Genomic DNA, 24,899 nt, shown 5'->3' with positions numbered 1-24,899 from the left:
TCTAACAGAAATTTAAGTGCAGAAAAGAGGTAGGGATGGGCACTGTGAGTGCAGACAGCATAAAGATATGAGGGATGGAAATTGATGGTAAGAGGAAATTATCTAGGAAGCTGAGATATGATTAGGAAATGAGAGGAAAGTAAGAGCTCTTTCAGCTTCTACTTCTTAAGGTACACTAAAGCTCATGCAAGGAAATTGAAGTTATGGAGTTAAATGAACATTTTTCAAAGAGAAAGAAACATTTCTATAGTATAGCAGGAGGAGAGTGTCTGCAAGTTATCTTGACTTCTGTCATTATTTTCTGCACTCTCCACAGGACTCCATGCCCAGGAACTGCAGATGCCCAACAGCAGCTCCATCAGCGAGTTCCTCCTGCTGGCGTTGGCAGACACGCGGCAGCTGCAGCTCCTGCACTTCTGGCTCTTGCTGGGCATCTACCTGGCTGCCCTCCTGGGCAACGGCCTCATCAGCACAGCCGTAGCCTGCCACCACCGCCTGCACACCCCCATGTACTTCTTCCTCCTCAACCTCGCCCTCCTCGACCTGGGCTGCATCTCCACCACTCTCCCCAAAGCCATGGCCAATGCCCTCTGGGACACCAGGACCATCTCCTACTCAGGATGTGTTGCCCAGACCTTCCTGTTTGTCTTTCTCATGTCAGCAGAATATTCTGTCCTCACCATCATGTCCTATGACCGCTACGTTGCCATCTGCAAGCCCCTGCACTACGGGACCTTGATGGACAGCAGAGCTTGTGCCACCATGGCAGCAGCTGCCTGGGGCGCTGGGGCTCTCCATGCTCTGCTGCACACTGCCAATACATTTTCAATGCCACTCTGCCAAGGTAATACTGTGGATCAGTTCTTCTGTGAAATTCCCCAGATTCTCAAGCTCTCCTGCTCAGAATTAGACTACCTCAGGGAAATTGGTTTTATTATGTGTAGTGTTCTTGCCATATTTGTGTGTTTTGTTTTCGTTGTGCTGTCCTATGTGCAGATCTTCAGGGCCGTGCTGAGGATGCCCTCTGAGCAGGGACGGCACAAAGCTTTCTCCACGTGCCTCCCTCACCTGGCCGTGGTCTCCCTCTTTGTCAGCACTGACTTTTTGGCCTACCTGAAGCCCCCCTCCATCTCCTCCCCATCCCTGGACCTGGTGGTGTCATTTTTGTACTCGGTCGTGCCTCCCACACTGAACCCCCTCATCTACAGCATGAGGAACCAGGAGCTCAAGGATGCAGTGTGGAAAATGATATCATGGACAAATTTCAGCAGGGATTGTCTTCTCATCTGTCTCAACAAATGACTCACAGCCTTTTCCGTAACATGCCTATGTTATCACAGAGTCATTGAATGTCCTGTATTGAAAAGGATCACAATGATCATCTGGTTTCAACCCCTCCGCCACAGGCAGGGTTGCCAACCAGCAGACCAGGCTGCTCAGAGTCACGTCCAGAGTGGCCTTGAATGCCTCCAAGATGGGGCATCCTCAACCTCCTTGGGCAACCTGTCCCAGTGCCTCACCACCCTCTGAGTGAAAAACTTCCTTTTAATATCTAACTTAAGCCTCCCCAGACTCCGTTTAAAACCATTGCCCCTTGTCCTATCAGCATTCACCCTCGTACACAGTCGTTCTCCCTCCTGTTTATCCACTCCCTTCAAATATTGGAAGGCCACAATAAGGTCTCCCTGCAGCCTTCTCTTCTCCAGGCTAAGCAAGCCCAGTTCCCTCAACCTTTCATCATAGGAGAGGTTCTCCAGCCTTCTTAGCACCTTAGTGGCCCTCCTCAGGACCCGCCCCAAGAGCTCCACGTCCTTCCTGTATTGGGGGCCCCAGGCCTGGATGCAGCACTGCAGATGGGGCCTCACAAGAGCTGAGTAGAGGGGGACAATCACCTCCCTCTCCCTGCTGGCCACCCCTTTTTTAATGCAGCTCAGAACACAGTTGGACTTCTGGGCTGCAAGCGCACACTGCTGGCTCGTGTCCACCTTCTCATCCACCAGGACCCCCAAGTCCTTCTCCGCAGGGCTGCTCTCAAGTGTTTCTTTGCCCAGTCTGTATAAACACCTTGCATTGCTCCAGCCAAAGTGCAGCACCTTGCGCTTAGCCTTCTTGAACCTCTTTAGGTTCACATGGTCGCACTTCTCCAGCCTGTCCAGGTCCCTCTGGATAGCTTCCCTTCCCTCCAGTGGATAACTGCACTGCTCAGCTTGGTGTCATTTTCAAACTTGCTGAGGGTGCACTCGATGCCATCATCTGTGTCACTGATGAAGATGCTGAAGAGCATCCATGTCAAGACTGACCCTTGAGGGACACCACCTTCTTTCTTCCTCACGTTATGTCATAAACCAGTGTCCTTCACTCTGACAGTGTTTGTATCAGCTCATGGATTAAATGAATTAGACCTCTTTTAGTTCTTTGAGTCACAATTCAATGCCTTTTGCTCTCCGCCTCTGTAGCAGATAAAATTTACTCATCTGAGGACTGACCTGGTGGGTCTTTTCACACTGTTCCTTTTTCATGTCCATAGTTGGGTGGGGACGTTTTTCCAATGTGATGGGTTTCACCACAGTGACTGTGACCCATACTTGAGACTTTTGGGCAGAGCTTGACACCAATGACCCACAGTGGTTCACGGATGTTTGTGTTTATTGAGAATAAATCAGAGTTTCTTGGCTTCCCAGTGGCCATTTCAGCGCTGAGTCACCCCCAGGACTCCACTGACTTGTCTGGGGGGCATTGAGTGCGCTGGGTTGGGCTGCAGCTACAGGGACAAAGACAACAGTTGGCAGTTACTTCCCGGAGACCCTCTTCCCAAGTTCCATCTGCAGCTTCCAGGGGCTCCGGTCTCCTGTAGGTCCTCTTGGAAAGCTGCCTGTCCCTGGGGCCTCCGGAGATGGCATGGGATGCTTGTGATCACATAGTGGAGCTTTGCTCCCCACTCATTTATCCTTCAATTAATCATAATCCTCACTCATTTATCCTTCAATTAATATGTGTTTCCTATTAATATTTATCGTTTCCTATCTACCTATGTAAAGCACTTATCCTTTTGGTTAGGCGAACCACGCTGGTGGGATATGGCTGAGGAGTATGCTCTGTTTTTAGGGAAGTTGTATTGTATTTTACTTTAGCTTGTTTCAAAGTAGGAAGCAACATCCTGTGCTTGTTGCAAACAGTTCTCTAAGAAAAGCAGGTGAAGGAATGGTGTAAAGGAACTGTAACATCCAGACTTCAGTGGAGAATTCTGCTGTCGGGAAAAGTGATGCAAGTGCCAGGTGGCATACAGCAGACACGTCAGGCCTGGGGAGGTGAGCAGTCAGGTTGTCCGTACTGAGTCAGACCTCAAGCAATTGCTTTTCCTGACTATGCAGATCTCCTTAGGAGACTCTCTGGATCAACATCAATTGGAGAATCACAGAATCACAAAATGGCCTGGGTTTGAAGGGGCTTCAAGGATCGTGGATCTCCAACCCTCCTGCCACATGCAGGGCCACCAACCTCCACGTTTAATACCATCCCAGGATGCCCAGGGCCCCATCCAACCTGGTCTTGAACACCTCCAAGGATGAATGGGGCATCCACAGCCTCTCTGGGCACTGCTCCAGCACCTCACCACTCTCTCTGTAAAGAACTTCCCCCTGACAGCCAACCTAAATCTTCCCTCCCTCAACTTCAAACCATTTTCCTTTGTCCTGCTGTTACCTACCCCTTCAAAGAGTTGATTCCCCTCCTGCTTGTAGGCTCCCTTTAGGTACTGAAAGGCTGCAATGAGGTCACCCTGCAGCCTTCTTTTCTCCAGGCTGAACAAGCCCAGCTCCCTCAGCCTGTCTTAGTAGAGGAGGTGTTCCAACACCCTGATCATTTCCATGGCTCTCCTCTGGATCCTCTCCAACAGAATGATGCTCCAAAAGCAACAAGATGCTCTATTTAAAACACAAAACATTTTTATTGGGTGCCCTTTGAAGTCTTTTTTCTTTACTACATTATGAAACCTCTCCAACTATCTGTATAAATCTTGACTTCAAACACAGTATGGAACAGACATGGCTCATTGCAACTTGCTGTACTTCAGAGAGACCCGTGGTACATTTGATGTCAGGTCTAAGAACCTCAGGTATTGAGTGGATAATGTTGTAAGCACTTGAGAAAGTAAAGTTGGAAGAAAAAGAGGAGGGATCTTGGCGTAGTAATGGGGCCCACTGAGGGACATTACCAACACAGCTTCCCCTTGGACTTGTTAGAGCAGGGAATTGGAGGTAATGATTAAAGTTAGGTAAAGTATTGTGCTGAGAAACCTCTTCGTTTGTTTGATGAAGAAAGACCAAGGCCTGACATCCAGACCCCGGAGGGGAGATCCATCGTATGTGAGGGAATGAGCTCAGGGCTCATCCTGGGGTTGGTGTGGTGGGGCAGATTGTACTCCATGTGAAGGACAGCAGTGTGACACCTCCCAGTCTCTGCACAGAGATTCAAGGAGGCATTAAGGACCCATTACCATAAGCATAGCAAATCTCCTCACAAACCATGGCCAAGGGGACAAAGATTTCATTGCTTTTGGGCCCTCCATCCTCAACAGCACCCACTGCCTTCTCCTCTGCAGGATTTCCAATGCTGCTCCAGCCCAGCCCCTATTTCCCTGTGATCTGCAGACACCCACCTCTCCTCTCTGCCCCACTCTGACCCTGGCACTGCAGTCATTTCACTGATGTCTCTCAAGCCTCTCTGAACGCCCCTTGAAACACAAAGCCATGGAGTGATCCCTCAGCATGGCCCCACATCATAACCCTTCCAGGGACATTTCTTCCTCCTCATGCCCAGTCTCTAGTGTTCAAGCTGCACTGTGAGGGAGTTTTTTCCCCCCTTTGCTCATTTCCACTACCAAGGTCAACTCCATCATGTTGGAAATCACTTCCTCATGGAAACGCCACCCATCAGCTTTCTTGTGGCCTGTCAGCCGTTGAGAAGAAGGAACCTCACCATCATCTTCCAAGGCACGTGCCAGCTTCATGGACAGACACGACCAAGTCACGTCCCTCCTGCTATGGAGTTGTGTCCTCACACAGAAGAGCCATCACAATCCCTTACACAAACCTCCTTCTTCCTCCATGGGCCCTGCCAGGTGCTCAGGCAGAGAGGATCCCACAGGAAACACGGCAACCTGGCACTTTCTGTCGGCCTCTCAGGGACACTGCAGATGTGATCCTGTGTGCACAGATCCCAGCCAGAAGTCAAGGGCTGACCACCAGCTGCTTCAGGCAGAAGGCAGCACACCATTCCTTTCTGGGACACGCTCCTGGGGATGGCCTGTCAACTGCACACACAGAAGTGACCTCACAGCCACCTTCACAGCCTCGTGCCACCTGCAGGCCCATGAGGGCCTGAGGTAGAGCTGAGCTCATGGCAGCATTCCTACCCACCTCCTCCTTATGGCCTCAAGCTGATCAGTCACACGTCACCTCCTGTACAGACATCGCCTCACATTCATCACTGCATTACATGGATTTGCTCTAAGACTCCACCAGTCCTGCTCTGCCCTGAAGGGCCAAGTACCCAAACTTTAGGGTTAGGGGAGGGGTTGATGTTCAAGAGGGCAGAGCGCAGGAGCAGGGTCTGTGGGTGTTGGGTGTTCAGGATAGGGATTAAGGGTTAAAAGTCACCTTTTGGGGCAGCAAGTAAGCAAAGGTTTAGTGAGAGGGCTTGGTGTTCTGCTAAGGTTTTCAGGACAGTGTTAGGGTACAAATAAGCATTACGGATTAGCATTCTGTTTTGGGCTGCAGTGAGGGTATTTAACAATTGTTAAATTCAATATTTTAATGCTAGCAATTAAAGCTTGGTTTTAGCATGAGTGGGAGAGTAAGTGTGGGAATCTGTGCAGTCCATTCCTTGGGAATGTTCTTGGCAGCAACTTTTAAAGAAGCCCAGACCCTTCAGGCACTGCCATGAGGAGATCTCCATTATCAATGGACTTGCTGTGGTGGAAACTGTGTGACAGAAGTGCTCACTGCGTGTCCTTGCTTGTGTTTGCAGCCACACAGCAGCACTGTCACCAAGCCACAGGAGCTGCAGGGCTAAGGGTCAGTGGGGTTGAGTTTCAGCTCAACACACTGCCAACACATCACTGAATTCTGTCTCTTAGTGCAACACTGAGCCTTTTCTTGAAAAGTTTCTGTCTCACCTCTGTTGGCTGTTCCATTCCTGAGATGGAAGTGGCACCTGACTCAGGAAGGAGAAGGACACAGAGCTCTGCAGGAGGACCTGCACCACCTGCCCAGCAGCTCTGTGCTACCCCACAGTTGCACTTCCTACCTACAAATTCATGCTCCAGAATGTCTCCTGAGAGTCCTGGGCAACCTTTCCCTGGCTCTCCTGTGTGCTTCAGCTACCCTAGGGCATCGTGGAGGCAGTGCCCACCTCTGTGTGGCAAATGGAAAGAAGACTGAAGGGAGACTTTAGGGAAAAGTTTAAGCCTCTGAGATGAGAACCCAAAACCAAGACATTTTCCTATGCAAGGCCTCACAGGAACTGATGAAGATGGGATCTGACAACCAACGTGCAAACCAGGTGCTGCTGCTGGCCTGTCAGAGGCACTGACAGATGTGAGCCTGAAAGCACAGACCCCAGCCAGGCGCCAAGGGATGGCCCGTCAGCTATTGCAGGCTGCAGTCGCCGCACAGTTTGATTAACAGCTGTATGCTTCGTGCTGGATTATGGGGTTCTGAGAACAGCTGACCCTGGCAGCTCCATAAATGTCCCACAGGAAGTAAGACAGAAAACGTCATTGCATTCCCGTTGTTTGGATAAGCTTCACAGAGATCCTGGTTCCTTATGTACACTGTGACTGGGCAACACTGCACAGGTACAAACAGAGTAGTACTTGATGTGCATAATGACATTTAAGTGAAAAACATTACAATAACTAAAACACAGAATAAAACATTCAATAAATTACACTTAGGAAACTAATACATAAACCAAGTAAGACAGTTTGATTCTGTTAAAATCTGTATTACAACTCTTAGATAGAAAAAGGTGGGTAGTTCACTGCTTTCGAAACACATTTGGTCATCAGTTTCCGAAGAGCATCTTTGAGCTCCTGGTTCCTCATGCTGTAGATGAGGGGGTTCACTGCTGGAGGCAGCACCGAGTACAGAAATGACACCACCAGGTCCAGGGATGGGAAGGAAATGGAGGGTGGCTTCAAATAGGCAACCATGCCTGTGCTGAGAAACAGGGAGACCACCGCCAGGTGAGGGAGGCATGTGGAGAAGGCTTTGTGCCGTCCCTGCTCAGAGGGCATCCTCAGCACGGCCCTGAAGATCTGCACATAGGACACAACAATGAATACAAAGCACCCAAAAAACACAAGGATACCAACCACAATAAGCACAACTTCCCTGAGGTAGGCATCTGAGCAGGAGAGCTTGAGGATGTGGGGAATTTCACAGAAGAATTGGTCCACAGCATTGCCTTGGCAGAGAGGCAGTGAAAATGTGCTGGCAGTGTGCAGCAGAGCATGGAGAACCCCAGCGCCCCAGGCAGCTGCTGCCATGGTGGCACAAGCTCTGCTGTCCATCAAGGTCCCGTAGTGCAGGGGCTTGCAGATGGCAACGTAGCGGTCATAGGACATGACGGTGAGAATGCAATATTCTGCCGATATCAGAAAGACAAACAGGAAGGTCTGGGCAACACATCCTGAGTAGGAGATGTGCCTGGTGTCCCAGAGGGCATTGGCCATGGCTTTGGGGAGAGTGGTGGAGATGCAGCCCAGGTCGAGGAGGGCGAGGTTGAGGAGGAAGAAGTACATGGGGGTGTGCAGGCGGTGGTGGCAGGCTACGGCTGTGCTGATGAGGCCGTTGCCCAGGAGGGCAGCCAGGTAGATGCCCAGCAAGAGCCAGAAGTGCAGGAGCTGCAGCTGCCGCGTGTCTGCCAACGCCAGCAGGAGGAACTCGCTGATGGAGCTGCTGTTGGGCATCTGCAGTTCCTGGGCATGGAGTCCTGTGCAGAGTGCAGAAAATAATGACAGAAGTCAAGATAACTTGCAGACACTCTCCTCCTGCTATACTATAGAAATGTTTCTTTCTCTTTGAAAAATGTTCATTTAACTCCATAACTTCAATTTCCTTGCATGAGCTTTAGTGTACCTTAAGAAGTAGAAGCTGAAAGAGCTCTTACTTTCCTCTCATTTCCTAATCATATCTCAGCTTCCTAGATAATTTCCTCTTACCATCAATTTCCATCCCTCATATCTTTATGCTGTCTGCACTCACAGTGCCCATCCCTACCTCTTTTCTGCACTTAAATTTCTGTTAGAGAAAGCTGTCTGTTTTCAGGATAAGAGCATTATTCATGTCAGCAGAAAACGATAGCAATTTCAGCTGAAAGCACTTTAGGAGAATGTTCATATAAGGGCAAATTGTGAATGGTACAATTCAGGATTCTCAGAGATGTGTTCATATTTCACATCTCCTTTCAGAATTCTGCCTCCAACTCATTCTCCTTCCCTAAGAACAGGTGTTGGAAAATCCCTGCCTTGTCTCTCCTCCTGCAAAGCACCCTTGGAAAAAAAACACCCAGTGTTGAGTGTAGCTGTTATCCCCCTGCCCCAGGCAGCAGCTGTAGCAGCAGAAGACCTCTGCCCTGCCCTGCTGTGGGACTCCTTCCCCCCACACATCTCCCTGCAGCGCCCTGGGCAGCTCCCCGGGCAGGCTGAGTGCTGAGTGCTGAGTGCTGAGTGCTGAGTGCTGAGTGCTGAGTGCTGAGTGCTGAGTGCTGAGCCTGGCAGGCGGCAGAGTCAAAGCCTGCAGTGAGACTTACCTTGTCAAAGGCTGTGAGCAGTGCTCCTGCAGTGAACTCAACACCTGCTCAAACCATACACATCCTATAAGCTCTCTGCCCTTTCTCTCCTCTCCTCCTGTCACCTGCAGGCTGTGCTGTGCAGAAGAGCTGCTCCTGGGCACAGCTGTCTCTCTGCAGCGCTGCCCACTTGTAGGAGCTCCCTGAGTCCCAGGAGCCCAGCCCAGCCCAGCCCAGCAGAGGATGTCATTTTCTCTTCCTCACTGCTCTCCCTGGAGATGCCTTTGGGGCTGCAGGGCTGGCAGCTCCCGATAGACAACAGGGTCATCTCTGCAAAACGTACTTTGAAGTCAGATGAATTAATCACCAGTAGCCAAGCTGATTTCGGAAGCATTGTTTGTCCTAACAGATTGTGTGTGCCGAGCAAAGCTGCCAATGCCCCATCTGGTGTCATGGTTTTATGATTCTTGTTATCAGTATTCCACATCATAACATCATGTAAAGCACCGGGAATGAAAGAGTTAATACTCCAGTTCTGTGGACGGACAACTTTCTGGATACCTGGTTCTCAGAAGAGAAGAAGAACCGCATATCCCAGGGGACTCTGAGTTCAGAGGGGAAGATAAGCCGTGGGAGGAAGACCTGGGATCTCTCACTTGCTCGCTGCCTGGCAGTGTGTGGCTGCGCGCCCCAGCCGTGCGCCTTCAGTTCAAAGTAAGGCTTTTGGTTTCAGACACTTGCTCTCTCATTATATTTGAGATATTACCCTAAATTCCAATTTTATTTTATAACATTGTGTTATCTTACATTCCAGTATCATGTTTAGTAAAAATAAGTTTCCTTCTTCAATCATTGATGCTGTTCTTTATTATTTTTATTATTATTTGATTTCTTTATTTATTATTATAATTTTTTTATATTTTATTTTATTTTATTTTATTTTATTTTTTGGCCAGTGGGACTGCCAAGCCTTCAGCCCTCTGTCATGGCCACACATTGATCCAGATAACTCCGTAACAAGACAACACACTCAGTCATGTGCTCTGCTTTTAGGACGGGCGTGTGGAGCCAAACGTTGGACCTGATGATCACTATGGGTCCTTCCCATTGTGGGTTGTCCTAGGATTCCATGACAAGCTGGATACAAGCACGGTGGGTTGGAATGACTGTGGTGTCACTGTGGGTAGGAGTTCAGTAACACAGTCACGATGTTCTCTCAAAAGTGTGGAGAGCAGTGATGTCAGAATTACTGAGTTATGGCAGTGATCATTATTACAGTGATGTCAGAGTCACTGTGCTGGAAAGGGGAGACAAGCTCAGTGATTTCAGCTCCACTGTGTCGTCACAGCTGATATGAGCACAGTGGTGTTGCAGTCAGACAGGAGCTCTGCATGTGGGTGAGCATCAAACACGGCATCCCCAGAACCAAATGCTAGCAGTGAGGAAATGGTGCCTCCACCTTGGGCCTGGGAGTTCAAAGTTCTGTTGTGATTGACTGCTTGTTCAGACTGAGCCCCTCTCACATCCCACATCCTGGCATGAGACACACTGCCCACATGGGTCTTGGGCCTCACAGCATCCTTGCACCCCATGCAGAGTCTGGCAGCTGCTGTGCCCTGGTCTTTCATTTGACATCAGACAAACCTCCATCCCACTGCCCCAGGAAGGGCCCTGAGCCAGCAGGAGGGACACGATCTCCCTGCCAAGGCTCTGGGCATCAGGCCTTGGCCTTTCTGCTTCAGAAGACAAAGGAGGCTTTGCTCAGCATCACAGCCACCATCCCAGTGCCTTGGTCTGCCTGCAATCATGGCTTCCAATTATCTGCTCTAACAAGTCTCTGGGGAAGCTGGCTTGTCCATGGCCCTTAGTGGGGCCCATTACTACTCCAAGAAACTTCACTGTTCCTTCTGACTTTGTCTTCTTGAGCACTTTGTGCAATCTTCTTTCTGCACTGGAGGTGATGGACTCAGCAGCAAATGCCCCCTGGGGCCCATTACAACCTGAAGAGCCCTCCTGTGCCTTGTGCCTTCCTGTCATCTTCTTCAGGTGTTCAGAACTTGTACAGCAAACTGGACAGGTATCTGGAGACATCTAAAAGAGGAAGAGAACTACAGGCATTAATGAAGTCTATTTATTTAGTTAGTTATTGTTCAGTTTAAACAAGAATTTAAAGCAACACTTTGCAACTGATATTGACCCAGGATGTCCCCTAATGAGCTCTGCTCTGTCACTGTGTGGACAGATCCCCACCAGGCTTCCGTTTTCCTTGCTGGACAAGCCCAGCTCCATCAGTCTCTCCTCACATGTGAAGTGCTCCATCCCCAGTCACCTTGAGTGAACCTTCCCAAACTCACTTTGTCTTGCTCTCATCAGCCTTGTGTTGGGGATCTGAACAGTAGAGGCAATGCTCTGGATAATGCCTTCCCTTCATCTTCCACCCATTATCTTCTTCATATTAAAAAACTGGAAACTTGATTTCTTACCAGATTTCCAAATTCTGAAACAAGGAAGAATAGTTATTAATTACAGGAGATACTAACATTAAACATTTGGAAGGAATTCTTAACATTTCTAAGATCATGATTGTGAGGCATGGAACAGCTGTGGAACAGGTAGCCCAGAGAAGTGGTGGATGCCCCATCCCTGACAAAGTTCAAGATGTCAAGGGCCCCAAGCATCCTCATGTACTGGATGACAGCGCTGCCCACAGCAAGGGAGGTGAAACTGGATGGTCTTTTAGGTCCTTCCGATCCAAGCCATTCAAGGATTCTGTGGTTCCTGTCAGTCTCGTCCAACTCAGAATCCTGTTTGCTTAGGTATTCCCTGATCACCTCTTTTTTCACCAAGGACACATCTGCCATGCACCAACAATTCCCACCTGTCTCTGCCTCCTAGGATTCCAAGAAGACCAGACAAACTAATAAACTGTGAGGTCAGGAAGGAAATGAGTATCAGAGACTTTTCCATGTCCTGTCTCACCATGTTCCCTACACCATTCTACTGTGGGCCCACATTCTCGCTAGCCTTTCTTTTGTAGACTACATATTTCTACAAGCCCTTCTTGTCTGTGATATGCCTGGGCACATTCAATTGCAGCTGAACTCTGACTTTCCTATACTCATCTCAGGAATACTGGACAAAGTCTCTGCATTGCTGCCAGGTGCTCACTTCTTGTTTCCATTTCCTGTACGCTTCCTTTCTGTGTTTGGGTTAGAGCAACACAATCAATTCACAATAATGCAGGATTTCTGACATCTTAACTTGCCTTCCTCTTCCTTGGAATGGAAATATTCTGCTTGGAAGCCAAGTTGCTTAGATAGTTGCCACATTTTTTGACCCTATTCCCTCGGTGCCTTTCCCTGCTGTTCTGTACACCACAGACACTTGAAGAAGCCAAGGTGTGCTCTCCTGAAGCCCAAAGGTGTGAGCTTCTCATTTGCCCTCCCTTCAGATTCCTCAGCTCCACCATCCCATGGCCACTGCAGACCAGGTTCTCTTTCACATTCACATTCCCCATCAACCCTTCCTTGGCAGTATGAGATGCAGCAGAGCACCTCTGCTCTTTGGTTCCTCTATGGCTTGGTCAAGAAGCTGCCAGCTGTGCTCTCCAGGGTTCTTCTGGATGGTGCATGCCCTGCTCTGCTGTCCCTGCAGCAGACACTGCAGTGGAAAAAGCCCCCAAATGGGACAAGGGCCTGACAACACGAGGCTCCCATCTGCATGTAAAGGGCACCTTCCACTTGCTCTTCCTGATCAGGAAGCCAGGAACAGACACCGTTGGTCTCCTCTGTTTGCCATTGCCATTGCCATTCACTCTGACCTGGCTGCTCTGCCTCCCCCAAGATGAGCTCAGTGCACTCTCTGAAAGGGCAGTTGCCCTTCCTTGTCTCTTTTGGAAGCCATTTCACCACATCCCTGAGATCCAAACAAGACCTCAGGTCTGCAACTCTTCAAAGCTTTCTAGCCCAGCATGTGCTGGTGTTCTCATTAGTGAAAAAGCACAGAAGAAAACAACCTATTCAGGATTGGTCATTGGATTCAGTGCATCCATGGTATTTATGAAGATGGCACGAAGGCATTGGATCCACTGTGGGGCGTCAAGTTGACTAAGCAGCACAGACACTCCTGGATATGTCTTTCCTGAAGGCCCTGTGCTGCATTTGCAGCTGCATGTGAGTGTGCTGGACAGCCTGGAGAACTGGCATGACATGACATGACGTGGCTGCTTCTGACACCGTTTGCTTGAGAGCCCATAGAAAACTGAAGTGTTTTCTGTTAACCAATACAGATGTGTTAGCTCTGTTGTGCCTTGAGCTCCAGAATATTCAGCAGATGTAGAACAGAGAAAGATCTGCCTCTTCTTTTGAGAGCTCATCCATTTAGTCAGCTGAATAACTCTGCATGCTCCTTGGAGATGAGTAAAAAAGACATACTCCATTGCCCTAAACGCAGTGGTCTGTTGTCATTTAGGATGGCCAAGAATAACTCTAACCCCTCTCTTGCCTTCAGCTGATGCTCAGGAAGGAGGTGTCTGTCTCAGGGATTTCCCACGCACTTCCCAAGCACTAGCACACATCCAGGAGCACCCCAGGCACCTTGGTCATCACCCAGGGCCTCTGTATGGGCAACTGACTCCCCGCTGAAGGACCAAGGACTCGGAGCAGGAGCTCACATGCAGGCAACTCCTTGTGCACATCTGAACTCAACCAGAGGAATCCCTGAAACTCCTGTTGGTCCGTGGGGAGCAGAATCTGATTTCAGCCCCAGAGTTTCCAACTAGCGATGAAATGCCTGCACTACCTCAGCTGGATCAGTGCCCTGCCCAGGGGAAGTCCACCCTTCCTGACCTTCTCAGTGTGTCCTTTTTGTTTCAGCAAACACTCTCTAATCACATGTCTGGAATTAGTCACTGTCCACTGGACGTTTGGTGGTTAACTAAGCAGATTTCAAAGTAAAGTCATGACACTGTTATTTTTCAGGAGCTGTTGGCCATGGAGATGCAGGGACATCTCAAGGGAGATTACCTGGGGAAAAAAAAATCACATCTTCTGTTGCTGAGTTGGGCCAGGCTCCTGGGACACAGGAAGCTGCTACAAGGGGGCAGTGCTGCAGAGAGACAGCTGTGCCCAGGAGCAGCTCTTCTGCACAGCACAGCAGGGCTGGGGGCATGATCCGCAGGTGACATGAGGATAGAAGAGAGAGGAAGGAGAGTTACAGTCTATGTGGAGTGTGAGCAGGCTGTGAGCTCACTGAAGGAACACTGCTCACAGCCATAGACACGGTAAGTCTCTGGCTGCAGGCAGTGCTGCTGCTTTTACTGGAGGGATCACTAAATCAGGGACTTCCCCTTGCAGATCAGGATGCAGAGAGTCTGTGTTTCTTTATTATGAAAATGACTTGTTCCATATGAGGGCTTCCCCCCTCAGGGCAGGGGCCTTCAGCTGCCACAGCTTCTGCCTGGGGTGGGGGACTCACAGATTCACTGCATGCCAGAATGTTTCTAAGGACACTGTGCAAGAGGAGAGACAAGGCAGGGGAAGGGAAAGGACTGGAGGCAGAAATCTAGATGGGGCTGTTCACTTAGAACACATCTCTGAGACTCCTGATTCACACTATTCTCACTCATTCTGTGAACAGTCACACAATGTGCATTCGGCCTCTCCTCTCTTGAAGGATAGAACAAAATTACAATACTGTCGTATTCTCCAGACATGAATAATGAAATTAACCTGTAGTCGGGCAGCTTTCTCTAGCAGAAATGTAATGGCACATAGGATGGGACTGGGTGCTTTAAAAGCAGTTGGGTTAAAGACAGGGAAAGAGATGAAAATATCCAGGGAGATGGGAAAAGATTAAAAAATGAGAAAAATATATAAGCTGCATACTCGTCTTCTGCTTATGGAATGCTAAACTTCATGAAATTAAATTGAAGTTATGGAGCTAAATGAACATTGTGCAGAGAGAAAGGAAAAAAAATATATATATATATAGCAGAAGGAGTGCCTCTGAGAATGATCTTGACATTATCTTCTGCACTCTGCACAGGACTCCATGCCCAGGAACTGCAGATGCCCAACAGCAGCTCCATCAGCGAGTTCCTCCTGCTGGCGTTGGCAGACATGCGGCAGCTGCAGCTCCTGCACTTCTGGCTCTTGCTGGGCATCTACCTGGCTGCCCTCCTGGGCAACGGCCTCATCAGCACAGCCGTAGCCTGCCACCACCGCCTGCACACCCCCATGTACTTCTTCCTCCTCAACCTCGCCCTCCTCGACCTGGGCTGCATCTCCACCACTCTCCCCAAAGCCATGGCCAATGCCCTCTGGGACACCAGGCACATCTCCTATGCAGGATGTGTTGCCCAGACCTTCCTGTTTGTCTTTCTGATATCGGCAGAGTATTTCATTCTCACCACCATGTCCTATGACCGCTACGTTGCCATCTGCAAGCCCCTGCACTACGGGACCTTGATGGACAGCAGAGCTTGTGCCACCATGGCAGCAGCTGCCTGGGGCACTGGGGTTCTCAATGCTCTGCTGCACACTGCCAATACATTTTCTCTGCCTCTCTGCCAAGGCAATGCCATCAATCAGTTCTTCTGTGAAATTGCCCAGATCCTCAAGCTCTCCTGCTCACACTCCTACCTCAGGGAATTTGGACTTATTATGTGTAGTGTCCTTGTCTTATTTGGATGTTTTGTTTTCATTGTTGTGTCCTATGTGCAGATCTTCAGGGCCGTGCTGAGGATGCCCTCTGAGCAGGGACGGCACAAAGCCTTCTCCACGTGCCTCCCTCACCTGGCCGTGGTCTCCCTCTTTGTCAGCACTGCCATGGTTGCCTACCTGAAGCTCCCCTCCATCTCCTCCCCATCCCTGGACCTGGTGGTGTCATTTCTGTACTCGGTGGTGCCTCCAGCAGTGAACCCCCTCATTTACAGCATGAGGAACCAGGAGCTCAAGGATGCAGTGAGGAAAATGTTGTCATGGTCACATTTCAGCAGGCATAAACTTCACATGTCTCAACAAGTGACTCAGTCTGTACAATAACAAATTTATGTTCCTTACTGATTATAATATTTATTTATGTTTATCACTTCATTTTTCTTTGGTGTTCATATACATCTGTGTGTGTGTAATTATCATTAGTGGTTATCATGGTCCTACACATATGTTTGGCTTCCTTCTACTTGTACTGAGGCATCACCGTGCTCTCTTTCTCCTGGAGCCCATAGGAACTCTGGCTCAGTGCTGACTTTCTCACAGCCTCCTTGTTCCACCTCTGTGTCTGCAGGCAAATGAGATGCCAGCAGGCACCGTGGAGCTGATATAGGCTTGATTAGCAAATGGGATCAATGTATTAGCCGGTTGAACAATATATTACTTTAGCAGAAGGAATCAGTGTGTGCTCGTGGTAAAACTTCTGTGTTTAGCTTTGACTGGTGTGTGAACAGCCCTGTTTTTATCAATGATCCTGTTTCACAGAAGCTCTGAAATCACTTTTTTGCCTCCACCAGGTGCAAGGACTTGTTCTTGGGTTTGATATAACTGTTTGCACTTACACCAGACCAAGATAGAAAGTTGTTGATTGTGGCAAAACAAGCAATGAAAGTTTGCCAAACTGGGGGGAAAGAGCTAAAAGGTGAGCCAGGGTGCACCGTGATGAAGAGGAAGATGAACTAAAGGGGAGGAAGTAGGTGCTGTGAGAAGGAGGACATGTGGTGTCAGGGGCTGTGCTGGGGGCCCATCTCTGTACCACTGCACGCATGCTGCCCCACACAGTGCCTGCACTGAGCTGCCAGGGGCTGCCTGTGGGGCGGTGGGGCCGGGCTGTCCTGCAGAGGGGAAGGCACACGGAGCCTCATGCTGCGGGGCTGGGACCCCAAAATCAGCCTGGAACTCAGCGCCCAGCTGCGCTGTGCTCACCTTGCCTGGCTCCCAGGTGCCCCCTGTGCTGCTCTGTCACTGCCCCTCTACAGGACAGGGGAGAGAACACATCTCAGCAATTCCTGGGTTGAGGCACAAAGCGTTTTATTCTTTCTTTGCTTAAAACCAAACGACAACAAATTCTGTTAATGGCTACATATCAATGCAGGGTTTTTTTTTTTTTTTTTTTTCTGCACACTTTGAAACAGCTTTTGAATTCTGCGTCCCTTTCACCTTAATATATTAATTGAAACTACACCTAACCCACAACACATGTTACTGATATTCTATATAATATAAATTATTTCCAACACATACATCTGCTCACTGTTAGTTAGGATTTCACATCCTCTTCTTCCTTACCTATTTACCATAATCCAAGTGATATGCCATGTTTCTATTTAATCTTTATTGTCTCATGTCCTGACTTTTTTTCCCTAATATTTAATAATAACTTCCCAAATTACCCCTGTGTACAAGTTGTTATTTCTGTTCTTGTTGTCAGACCCAGTCATTGTGTCACTGCACCTCTGGTAATGATTCCTTTGCTGAACTCCAGACCATTCCAATAACAGCTCTCTGGGTACTGAAGGGAAGGTTGCTAAGTTACAGAAACACACTTATCTACCAGGTGCCACTTGTAAGCAAAGAATCAATCTAATAAACAATTTCTTCGTGTGTGCTGTAAAAAGATGTGTTTTACTATAACACAGCCTTAGTCCTAGGATCTACAATGCTTTCATTGTCAGTACATCAGTTACACAGAGTGGTACAGAAATCTCCCTGGACTATTGGAAGTCCTTTGGCATGGTCCCACATCACTTCCTTATCTCTGTGGAGAGATGTGTGAGATGGATTTGAAGGGCAGAGTGTTCATTGGATAAGAAATTGGTTGGAAGGTCGCAGCCAAAGGACTGTGGTAAATGGCTCTCTGGGAAATCGGCTCCACCGGGTGGAGGCTGATCACAAGTTATGTCCACAGGGGTCAGCCTTGGGACCAGAGCTGTTCAACGTCTATCAGAGGCATGGATGATGAGACAGAGAGCACCCTCAGCAAGTGTGCTGATGTCACCAAGCTGTGTGGTGCAGTTGGCATGACAGAATGAAGGGGTGCCATCCAGAGGGACCTGGCCAGGCTTGAAAAGTGGGCCCAAAGAAACAGCATGAGGTTCAACAAGATCAAATGCCAGTTTTTGCACTTGTGTCGGGACAATCCCAGGCATGAGGGTTGAATTCCTAGAGAGCAGCCCTGAGGGGAAGGACTTCAAGATGGTAGATGAAAACCTTAACAGGAGCCAGCAGTGTGTGCTTGCAGCCTGAGAGGCCAACTGCACCCTGGGCTGCATCAACAGAGAGGTGGTCATCAGAGCAAGGGAGGGCACTGTCCTTCTCTACTCAGCCCTCAGAAGGCCCCATCTGGAGCATGATGTAAAGCTTTTAGAGAAGGTCCAGAGGAAAGCCACGAGGGTGATCAGAGGGCTGGAGGACCTTTCCTGGAAAGACAGGCTGAGGGAGATGGGAGAAGAAACAGCCTGGAGGAGAACACATTGCAGCCTTCCAGTACTCACCGAGAGCTCAGAAAGAAGGGGGAAATCAACTTTTAACATGGGCAGATATCACAAGGTACAAATGTTTTAAATTACAAGAGTTGAGATTTAGATTAGAGACTGGGAGGATCTTTTCAGAGAGAGGGTGGTGAGGTCCTGGCTGTTGTGGTGTTGTGATTTTTTTTTATGTCAGTATTCCACACCAAAACATCATGTGAAGCAGTGGGAGTTAAAGAGTTAGCGTTCTGGTTCTACTTGCTGCCTTTTATGGGCATTTTGAGCATTCTGATGGGAGGGGAGGGGCAGAATTCCCTGGAGCACATGGTGTGAAGAGGAAGATAGGTGGAGATCCAGACTGCACCACAGTGGCTCTCCCTCAGGCCCCACTCAGTTTGCAGCAGAGAAGGGCATGTGCTTCCCTTGTACTATCGTGGGGACTCACACTTTGGGCACACTTTGGTTCAGTAGGATTTAGTAAATTACCATTCCTCCTCAGATCGTTGCTGCTGTGATCCATTTGTTAAACCCATCTACTAGCTCTCGGCCCTTCCACCTCTCCCAGAGTGCGTGGCCTCCCTGGGGCCTCCCTGCACCACCAGCATCACCAGAAAAGTCCCAGGTCTGGTTCGCTCCTCTGATTACTACCCATTCTTGATAGTTCAGGTAAGCAGTGATGAAATTGTTCAGGGAAGCCTGCGACCTATGCAAAAGGATTTCAGGGGTTAGGGCGAATGGCTGAAGGAGTGGCTTCACAAGTGGTATTTTTCTCTCTCCTTCTTCTGGGGTGGTGAGGGATGCAGAGCAGTCTAGGAAATGGCAGGCTTTGAATAAGTGGCAGAAAGGTTGGTGCCACCACAGAACTCTGGGTTCTTTGCCCATGGGGAGGATGGAAGAGAAAACTGGATGTGAATTGAGAGCAAATCTAAAGAAATGTGTGTGTAAAAACCAGAGTGAAGTATGGGTAAAGCACGTAGAGAAGTGTGAATAAAGCTGGACTAAAGTGTGAATAAACTTGAAGTGTGAGAAAGACCAGGAGCAAAGTGTGGGTAGACCAGGAGTAGAGCGTGAGTACACCCGGAGCAGGGTGTCAGTAAAAATCGGAGAAAAGTTTGAGTAAACCCAGAGTGAAGTGTGAGTAAACTTGAAGAAATGTTTCAGTAAACGCTGAGGAAAGTGTGAGTAAAACACACACACACACAAAATGTGAATAAACCCAGAGTAATGTGTGAGAGAACTTGGAGTAAAGAGTGAGGTGGGCATTTCAAGGATCCCTGCATTACATTTGTGATACTGTTGTGTGGGGAGGTGCAGCAGAAGTCATCTTCACAAAAGGAGAGCAAATAATCCAAATTGTTCTGCAAGCTGGTTTTGCTATTAAGCGAGGCAAAGTGAATGGACCTGCCCAGGAGATTCAGTTCCTAGGTATAAAGTGGCAAGATGGGCGTCATCACATTCCAGCAGATGTGACCAACAACATCACTGCTATGTCTCCACCCACTAGCAAGAGAGAGACACAGTCTTTTCTGGGTGTAGTGGGCTTTTGGAGACTGCATGTTCCAAACTATGGCCTTATTGTGCACTTCCTTCATCAGGTGACGCGGATGAAAAATGACTTCACATTTCAGAAGCAGCAGGCTTTTGAACAGATTAAAGAGGACATAGCCCGTGCCATGGCCCTAGGGCCAGTATGGCTGGGACAGGATGTAAAGAACATCCTGTACACTGCTGTTGGAGAGAAAGGTCCCACTTGGAGTTTGTGGTAAAGATCCTCAGGAGAGACCCGAGGATGATGCCTGGGATTTTGGAGGCGAGTATAAAGAGGGTCCAAAGAGTGCTACACTGCAACTGAGAAGGAGATCTTAGCTGCATATGAGGGGATTCGGGCTGCTTCTGAAGTGGTCGGTACTGAAACACAGCTCCTCTGGCACCTCGACTGCCAGTGCTGAACTGGATGTTTAAACGAAAGGTTCCCTCCACCCATCATGCAACTGATGCCACTTGGAGTAAGTGGGTTGCACTGATTACACAACGAGCGCGGATGGGGAACCTCAGCTGATTTGCAACCCCTGGTTGGATAACAGTGAAACTGACACTCAGTGTCCAGACACAGGCATCAGTTTAATGTGAATCTGTGCACTACAGTTATCTGTAAGGTACTGGCACTTCTACACTTATTTCCATGTGCAGCTACACTTTGTGATGTTACAAGAAATCAAAGTAAGCCTTGTGTTACTTGACAACTTTGTGAGAGGAAAAGAAAGAAAAGGGAGTGACAGAGTTGGGGGTGGGGGTGGGGGGGGTGGGGGGGGAGGACAGAGAAAGAGATCACAGGTCCTGGTTCCAGCTTTGATCCAGCAGAGAGAGGTGGGGGGTCCTTGACTTGTAAGCGTGCTTGTCTCATAGTTTTGAAGCATGAAAGTCTCCAAACAGGACCTCAAGGATCTCTCTGGCGTCCTTCTGTGGCTCCTAGGTTTACAGGTGAGCCATCCAGGGCTCTGAGTGAGGTGGCAATAAACAAGTCCATCAAAAACAAGTTTGCAGTCAGAACTTCATACAGCACAATGGGAACGTTTGGACAGAGCAAGGCTGTCTCATTTTTCACAGGATTCCCTCCTCCCCAAGTGTCCAGCCTTCAGTCTGTTGACATGGCAATGCTCTTCCAAGCTGTTAAAACAACTCCAGGCACACCGCAGGCAAAGTGTCCTTTTTTTGTTGGTCTGCTACGTAATGCAGGACCTGCGGGCTGACACAAGTGCAAGGAGAAAGGAGAACAGCGTGCAAAGGTGGTGCAAAGAGAGCAGCACTGAAAAGTGCACGTCCTGCTGTGGCCCATGGCCGTGGCTCCAGGGAAGCAGCAGCACAACTCCAAGGCAGCAGAGAGGGAGCGCCCAGCGGGCGGTGAGGGGCAGCCCCACAGACACCAGGGCTGCTGCAACGTGTGGCATTGGGCTCTTGGTTCCTGCAGCCCTCTGTGTGCAGGGCTGCTCTCTGAGATACAGATGATAGTCTAAATTTTATTTTTATTATTATTTTTTTAAATCTACTCAAACAGCCTAGTGCTTGAAGAATAGTAAAGATTTAAGGAGTAAGAAAAAACAAATGTACATGGGAAATATCAATCAATAATATTATTTAAATGGAGTAAAAACTATTGCAAGAATTAAAAAAATTAACAGCGAAAAAAAAAAAAAAGAAATATTACATGATGCCATTCCCAGCTTTTCTTGAGTTTGTGGTAATCATGTGAAGATGATGAAGATATAATTAATGCTGAAAAAACATACATAGAAATAGTTTCTTGAGGACAACCTTGAGCTCCCGGTTCCTCATGCTGTAGATGAGGGGGTTCACTACAGGAGGTACCACTGTGTATAACAGTGCCAGCACCAGGTCCAGAAATGGGGAAGAAAGTGATGGGGACTTCAGATTGGCAGATATACCAGTGCTGAGAAACAGGGAGACCACGGCCAGGTGAGGGAGGCACGTGGAGAAGGCTTTGTGCCGTCCCTGCTCAGAGGGCATCCTCAGCACGGCCCTGAAGATCTGCACATAGGAGAAAAGAATGAAAGCAAAGCACCCAGATGCTAAAGATATACTAAGAAGCAGAAGTGAATTTTCTTTGAGGTAGGACTGGGAACAGGAGAGCTTGAGGATGTGGGGGATTTCACAGAAGAACTGATTGATGGCATTGCCTTGGCAGAGAGGCAGGGAAAATGTATTGGCAGTGTGCAGCAAAGCATTGAGAACCGCAGTGCCCCAGGCAGCTGCTGCCATGGTGGCACAAGCTCTGCTGTCCATCAAGGTCCCGTAGTGCAGGGGCTTGCAGATGGCAACGTAGCGGTCATAGGACATGATGGTGAGGACAGAACATTCTGCTGAGATGAAGAAGAGAAAGAAAAAGACCTGTGCAGCACATCCTGAGTAGGAGATGTGCCTGGTGTCCCAGAGGGCATTGGCCATGGCTTTGGGCAGAGTGGTGGAGATGCAGCCCAGGTCGAGGAGGGCGAGGTTGAGGAGGAAGAAGTACATGGGGGTGTGCAGGCGGTGGTGGCAGGCTACGGCTGTGCTGATGAGGCCGTTGCCCAGGAGGGCAGCCAGGTAGATGCCCAGCAAGAGCCAGAAGTGCAGGAGCTGCAGCTGCCGCGTGTCTGCCAACGCCAGCAGGAGGAACTCGCTGATGGAGCTGCTGTTGGGCATCTGCTGCCTCAAGGCACAGTCACCTGTTTGAGGAGGGAAAAAAGGGAAAATGTTACTCCAGATTTCTCCAAGCAAACCGTACTCAGTGACTTCTGAAACCTCCTACACTGCCTCCGTCCTTTCTGCAAGACCTCTCAACTCTGGCTGCTGCTGGCTGACGGTGCCACAGAGTACAAGGAACTCTGCTGCAGGCTGTGGATGAGTCAGCTCTGTTCTACAGCAATAAAACAATTGAAAAATAGAGTAATCTCAGATTAAAAACCTGAGGTATCAAGGAGCTTTCCACAAATTTCTCAAAACTGGACAGCAGAGCTCTGTCAATATATTTTCTTCAGTTGCCCCAGCATTCATGAAAAGTGTTTTTAAGGTAGAAATCCTTGATCACTGTGAGACACTTCAGGTGTCAGTGTCACTTTTGATGTCAGAGAGGCAAAGAGCATACCCTGCACTTCCAAATGATTGGTCCACCTGATCTGCTCTGTGTTTGCACCACTGGAGGATGGTCACACTCTAGGAGTTAACCTGACAAGACTCTGGTTGCCAGTAAGAGCAAAGGTTAGTTGTGCAGAACTCCAAGTCTCTCGTCTTCCTTACTGTACCAGAGGAAGTTCTCAGCTCTCCCTTTCTCTCCTGGGACACTGCCGTCCAGCAGCATTTCCATGGCCTTAGCACTGAGGCATCTTCTCCATGGTGCTGCTGGAGAACACAGAGCTGCCGTGGCAGAGCTGCAATATTTTGCAGGGCTGACTTCAGCCCAGGAGGAACCACAGGAGCAGAGTCAAAAGCCCAGAACGTGGGGTGTCCTAAGAGAGTCAGCTCATTCCTCGCCCTAAAGTCAGCATTTATCAGAGAGTTGAGCCCTTAATGCAACTCTTAATCAAGTTCTCATGCACTAGGAATGGATGCACAGGCTGATTGTGAAAACAGGCCAGGAGGTTGCTGTAGGGAAGGTATGTGCACTGCAGGGATGGCAGTGAGGTGCCCATTTTCCTCTCCCAGCCCTTGCAGTCAGCACTCTTCTCTCCCTCCCTGTCCATGTCTCTGCTGCCTGCAGCTGTCCCTGCCTGCAGCTGCTTCTCTGTCCCCACGTACCCTACCTGGGGCTCACAGGTACATTACAGACGCTGTGTGCACAGCTCTGCCCTGCCAACCCCGCTTGGCCCACGGGAATCTCAGTGTTTGCAGGTGCCAAGGGTCAGGTCACACACATCCTGGTGACACTGGACACAGAGCAATGGTGATTTGTATGGATGCAGGGGCAATAAAGAAATTTGCTGCGAGGCCTGGTAACTCTCACTGTGATAGTATTGGAGTCTCAGTCTATTCTCTGAAATCACAAACTCCATTCCCACAAAGCCAAGTGAAGAGAAAACAGGAAACAGGCTCAGGAAAGCCCACCCTGAAGCATAACAACTGCCTTATTCTCCCTCTTGCAAAGTGCCCTCAGAAGTGCCCTGGAGTTCTAAGCCCCTGCAACAGGGAGCAGCTGTGGCAGCAGAAGGCACATGCCCTGCCCTGCCCTGTTTCCCCCCACACGTCTCCCTGCAGCATCCTGGGCAGCTCCCAGGGCAGGCTGAGTGCTGAGTGCTGAGTGCTGAGTGCTGAGTGCTGAGTGCTGAGCGCTGAGTGCTGAGTGCTGAGCCTGGCAGGCGGCAGAGTCCCTGGCCCGGCACACAGCCCCTGGGGCACAGCAGGGACCTGCTCTGCAGGACAGCCCTGGGCACCCGGCTGCAGCCCCAGCTGCACAGCCTGCAGCCGTCCTGGGACACGCAGCCCTCAGGGCTGTGCTCTGATGCTGCAGCACGGAAGCCCTCAACTAGAGTGGGTCTTTTTCACTGATAAAGAAACAGTGTCAGCTGCCTCATCTGCAATGGAATGTCCCAAATTTAGTGATCCTTGCAATAAAAGCCACTGCACTGCCTGCAATGAGAGACTTACCTTGTCAAGGGCTGTGAGAAATGCTCCTCCAGTGGACTCTCAGCCTGTTAAGATGCCATGCAGGCTGCAAGCTCTCCCCCTCCTTCTCTCTGTCACCTGCAGATCATGCTCCCAGTCCTGCTGTATGCTGCACAGGAGCTGCTCCTGGGCACAGCTGTTTCACTGCAGCACTGACGACTTGTAGGAGCTCCCTCTGTCCCAGGAGCCCAGCACAGCTCAGCAGCAGATGATGCCATTTCTATCCAACCCACTGATCTCTGCTGAGATGTCCCTGGGTCTCCATGGCCAACAGCTCCTGAAAGACAACAGCACCATGACTGTACTTTGAAATCTTTGTACTGTACTTTAAATTAACCACCAAACGTCCAGTGGACAGTGACTAACTCCAGACATACTTAGTCCTACCAGAGTGTGATTGCTAAAACAAAAAGGGCACACAGACCAGGACAGGGAGGGGTGGACTAACCCTGGGCAGGGCACTGATACAGCTGAGGCAGTGCAAGCA

The 24,899-nt window shown here is 49.3% G+C and overlaps 3 protein-coding genes and 1 pseudogene across 3 annotated transcripts; 2 read left to right on the top strand and 2 right to left on the bottom strand.

Annotated features, from left to right (window-relative positions):
* Nucleotides 1-339: 339 nt before the first annotated feature.
* On the top strand, nt 340-9,000 carry LOC149914516 (olfactory receptor 14J1-like). The gene is made up of 2 exons (XM_090126399.1): nt 340-1,276; nt 8,960-9,000. Exons 1-2 carry the CDS (start codon nt 340-342, stop codon nt 8,998-9,000), a joined length of 978 nt encoding a protein of 325 aa, XP_089982525.1.
* On the bottom strand, nt 7,007-7,972 carry LOC149914517 (olfactory receptor 14C36-like; annotated as a pseudogene).
* Nucleotides 9,001-15,206: 6,206 nt separating the features above from the next.
* Nucleotides 15,207-16,119, top strand: LOC149914515 (olfactory receptor 14J1-like). Its single transcript, XM_090126398.1, has 2 exons — nt 15,207-15,755; nt 16,081-16,119. The coding sequence occupies exons 1-2, from the start codon at nt 15,207-15,209 to the stop codon at nt 16,117-16,119; spliced, it is 588 nt and encodes a 195-aa protein (XP_089982524.1).
* Nucleotides 16,120-16,282: 163 nt separating this feature from the next.
* LOC149914514 (olfactory receptor 14C36-like) lies at nt 16,283-22,456 on the bottom strand. Its single transcript, XM_090126397.1, has 2 exons — nt 21,544-22,456; nt 16,283-16,407 (listed from the first exon to the last, which is right to left on the bottom strand). Exons 1-2 carry the CDS (start codon nt 22,454-22,456, stop codon nt 16,283-16,285), a joined length of 1,038 nt encoding a protein of 345 aa, XP_089982523.1.
* Nucleotides 22,457-24,899: the final 2,443 nt, after the last annotated feature.

This window comes from Phasianus colchicus, chromosome 29, assembly GCF_987193195.1.
Source record: "Phasianus colchicus chromosome 29, bPhaCol1.hap1.1, whole genome shotgun sequence".
Lineage (NCBI taxonomy): Eukaryota > Metazoa > Chordata > Aves > Galliformes > Phasianidae > Phasianus > Phasianus colchicus.
Note: the sequence above shows the minus strand (reverse complement) of the source record. Positions and strands in the feature narration are given on the sequence as shown.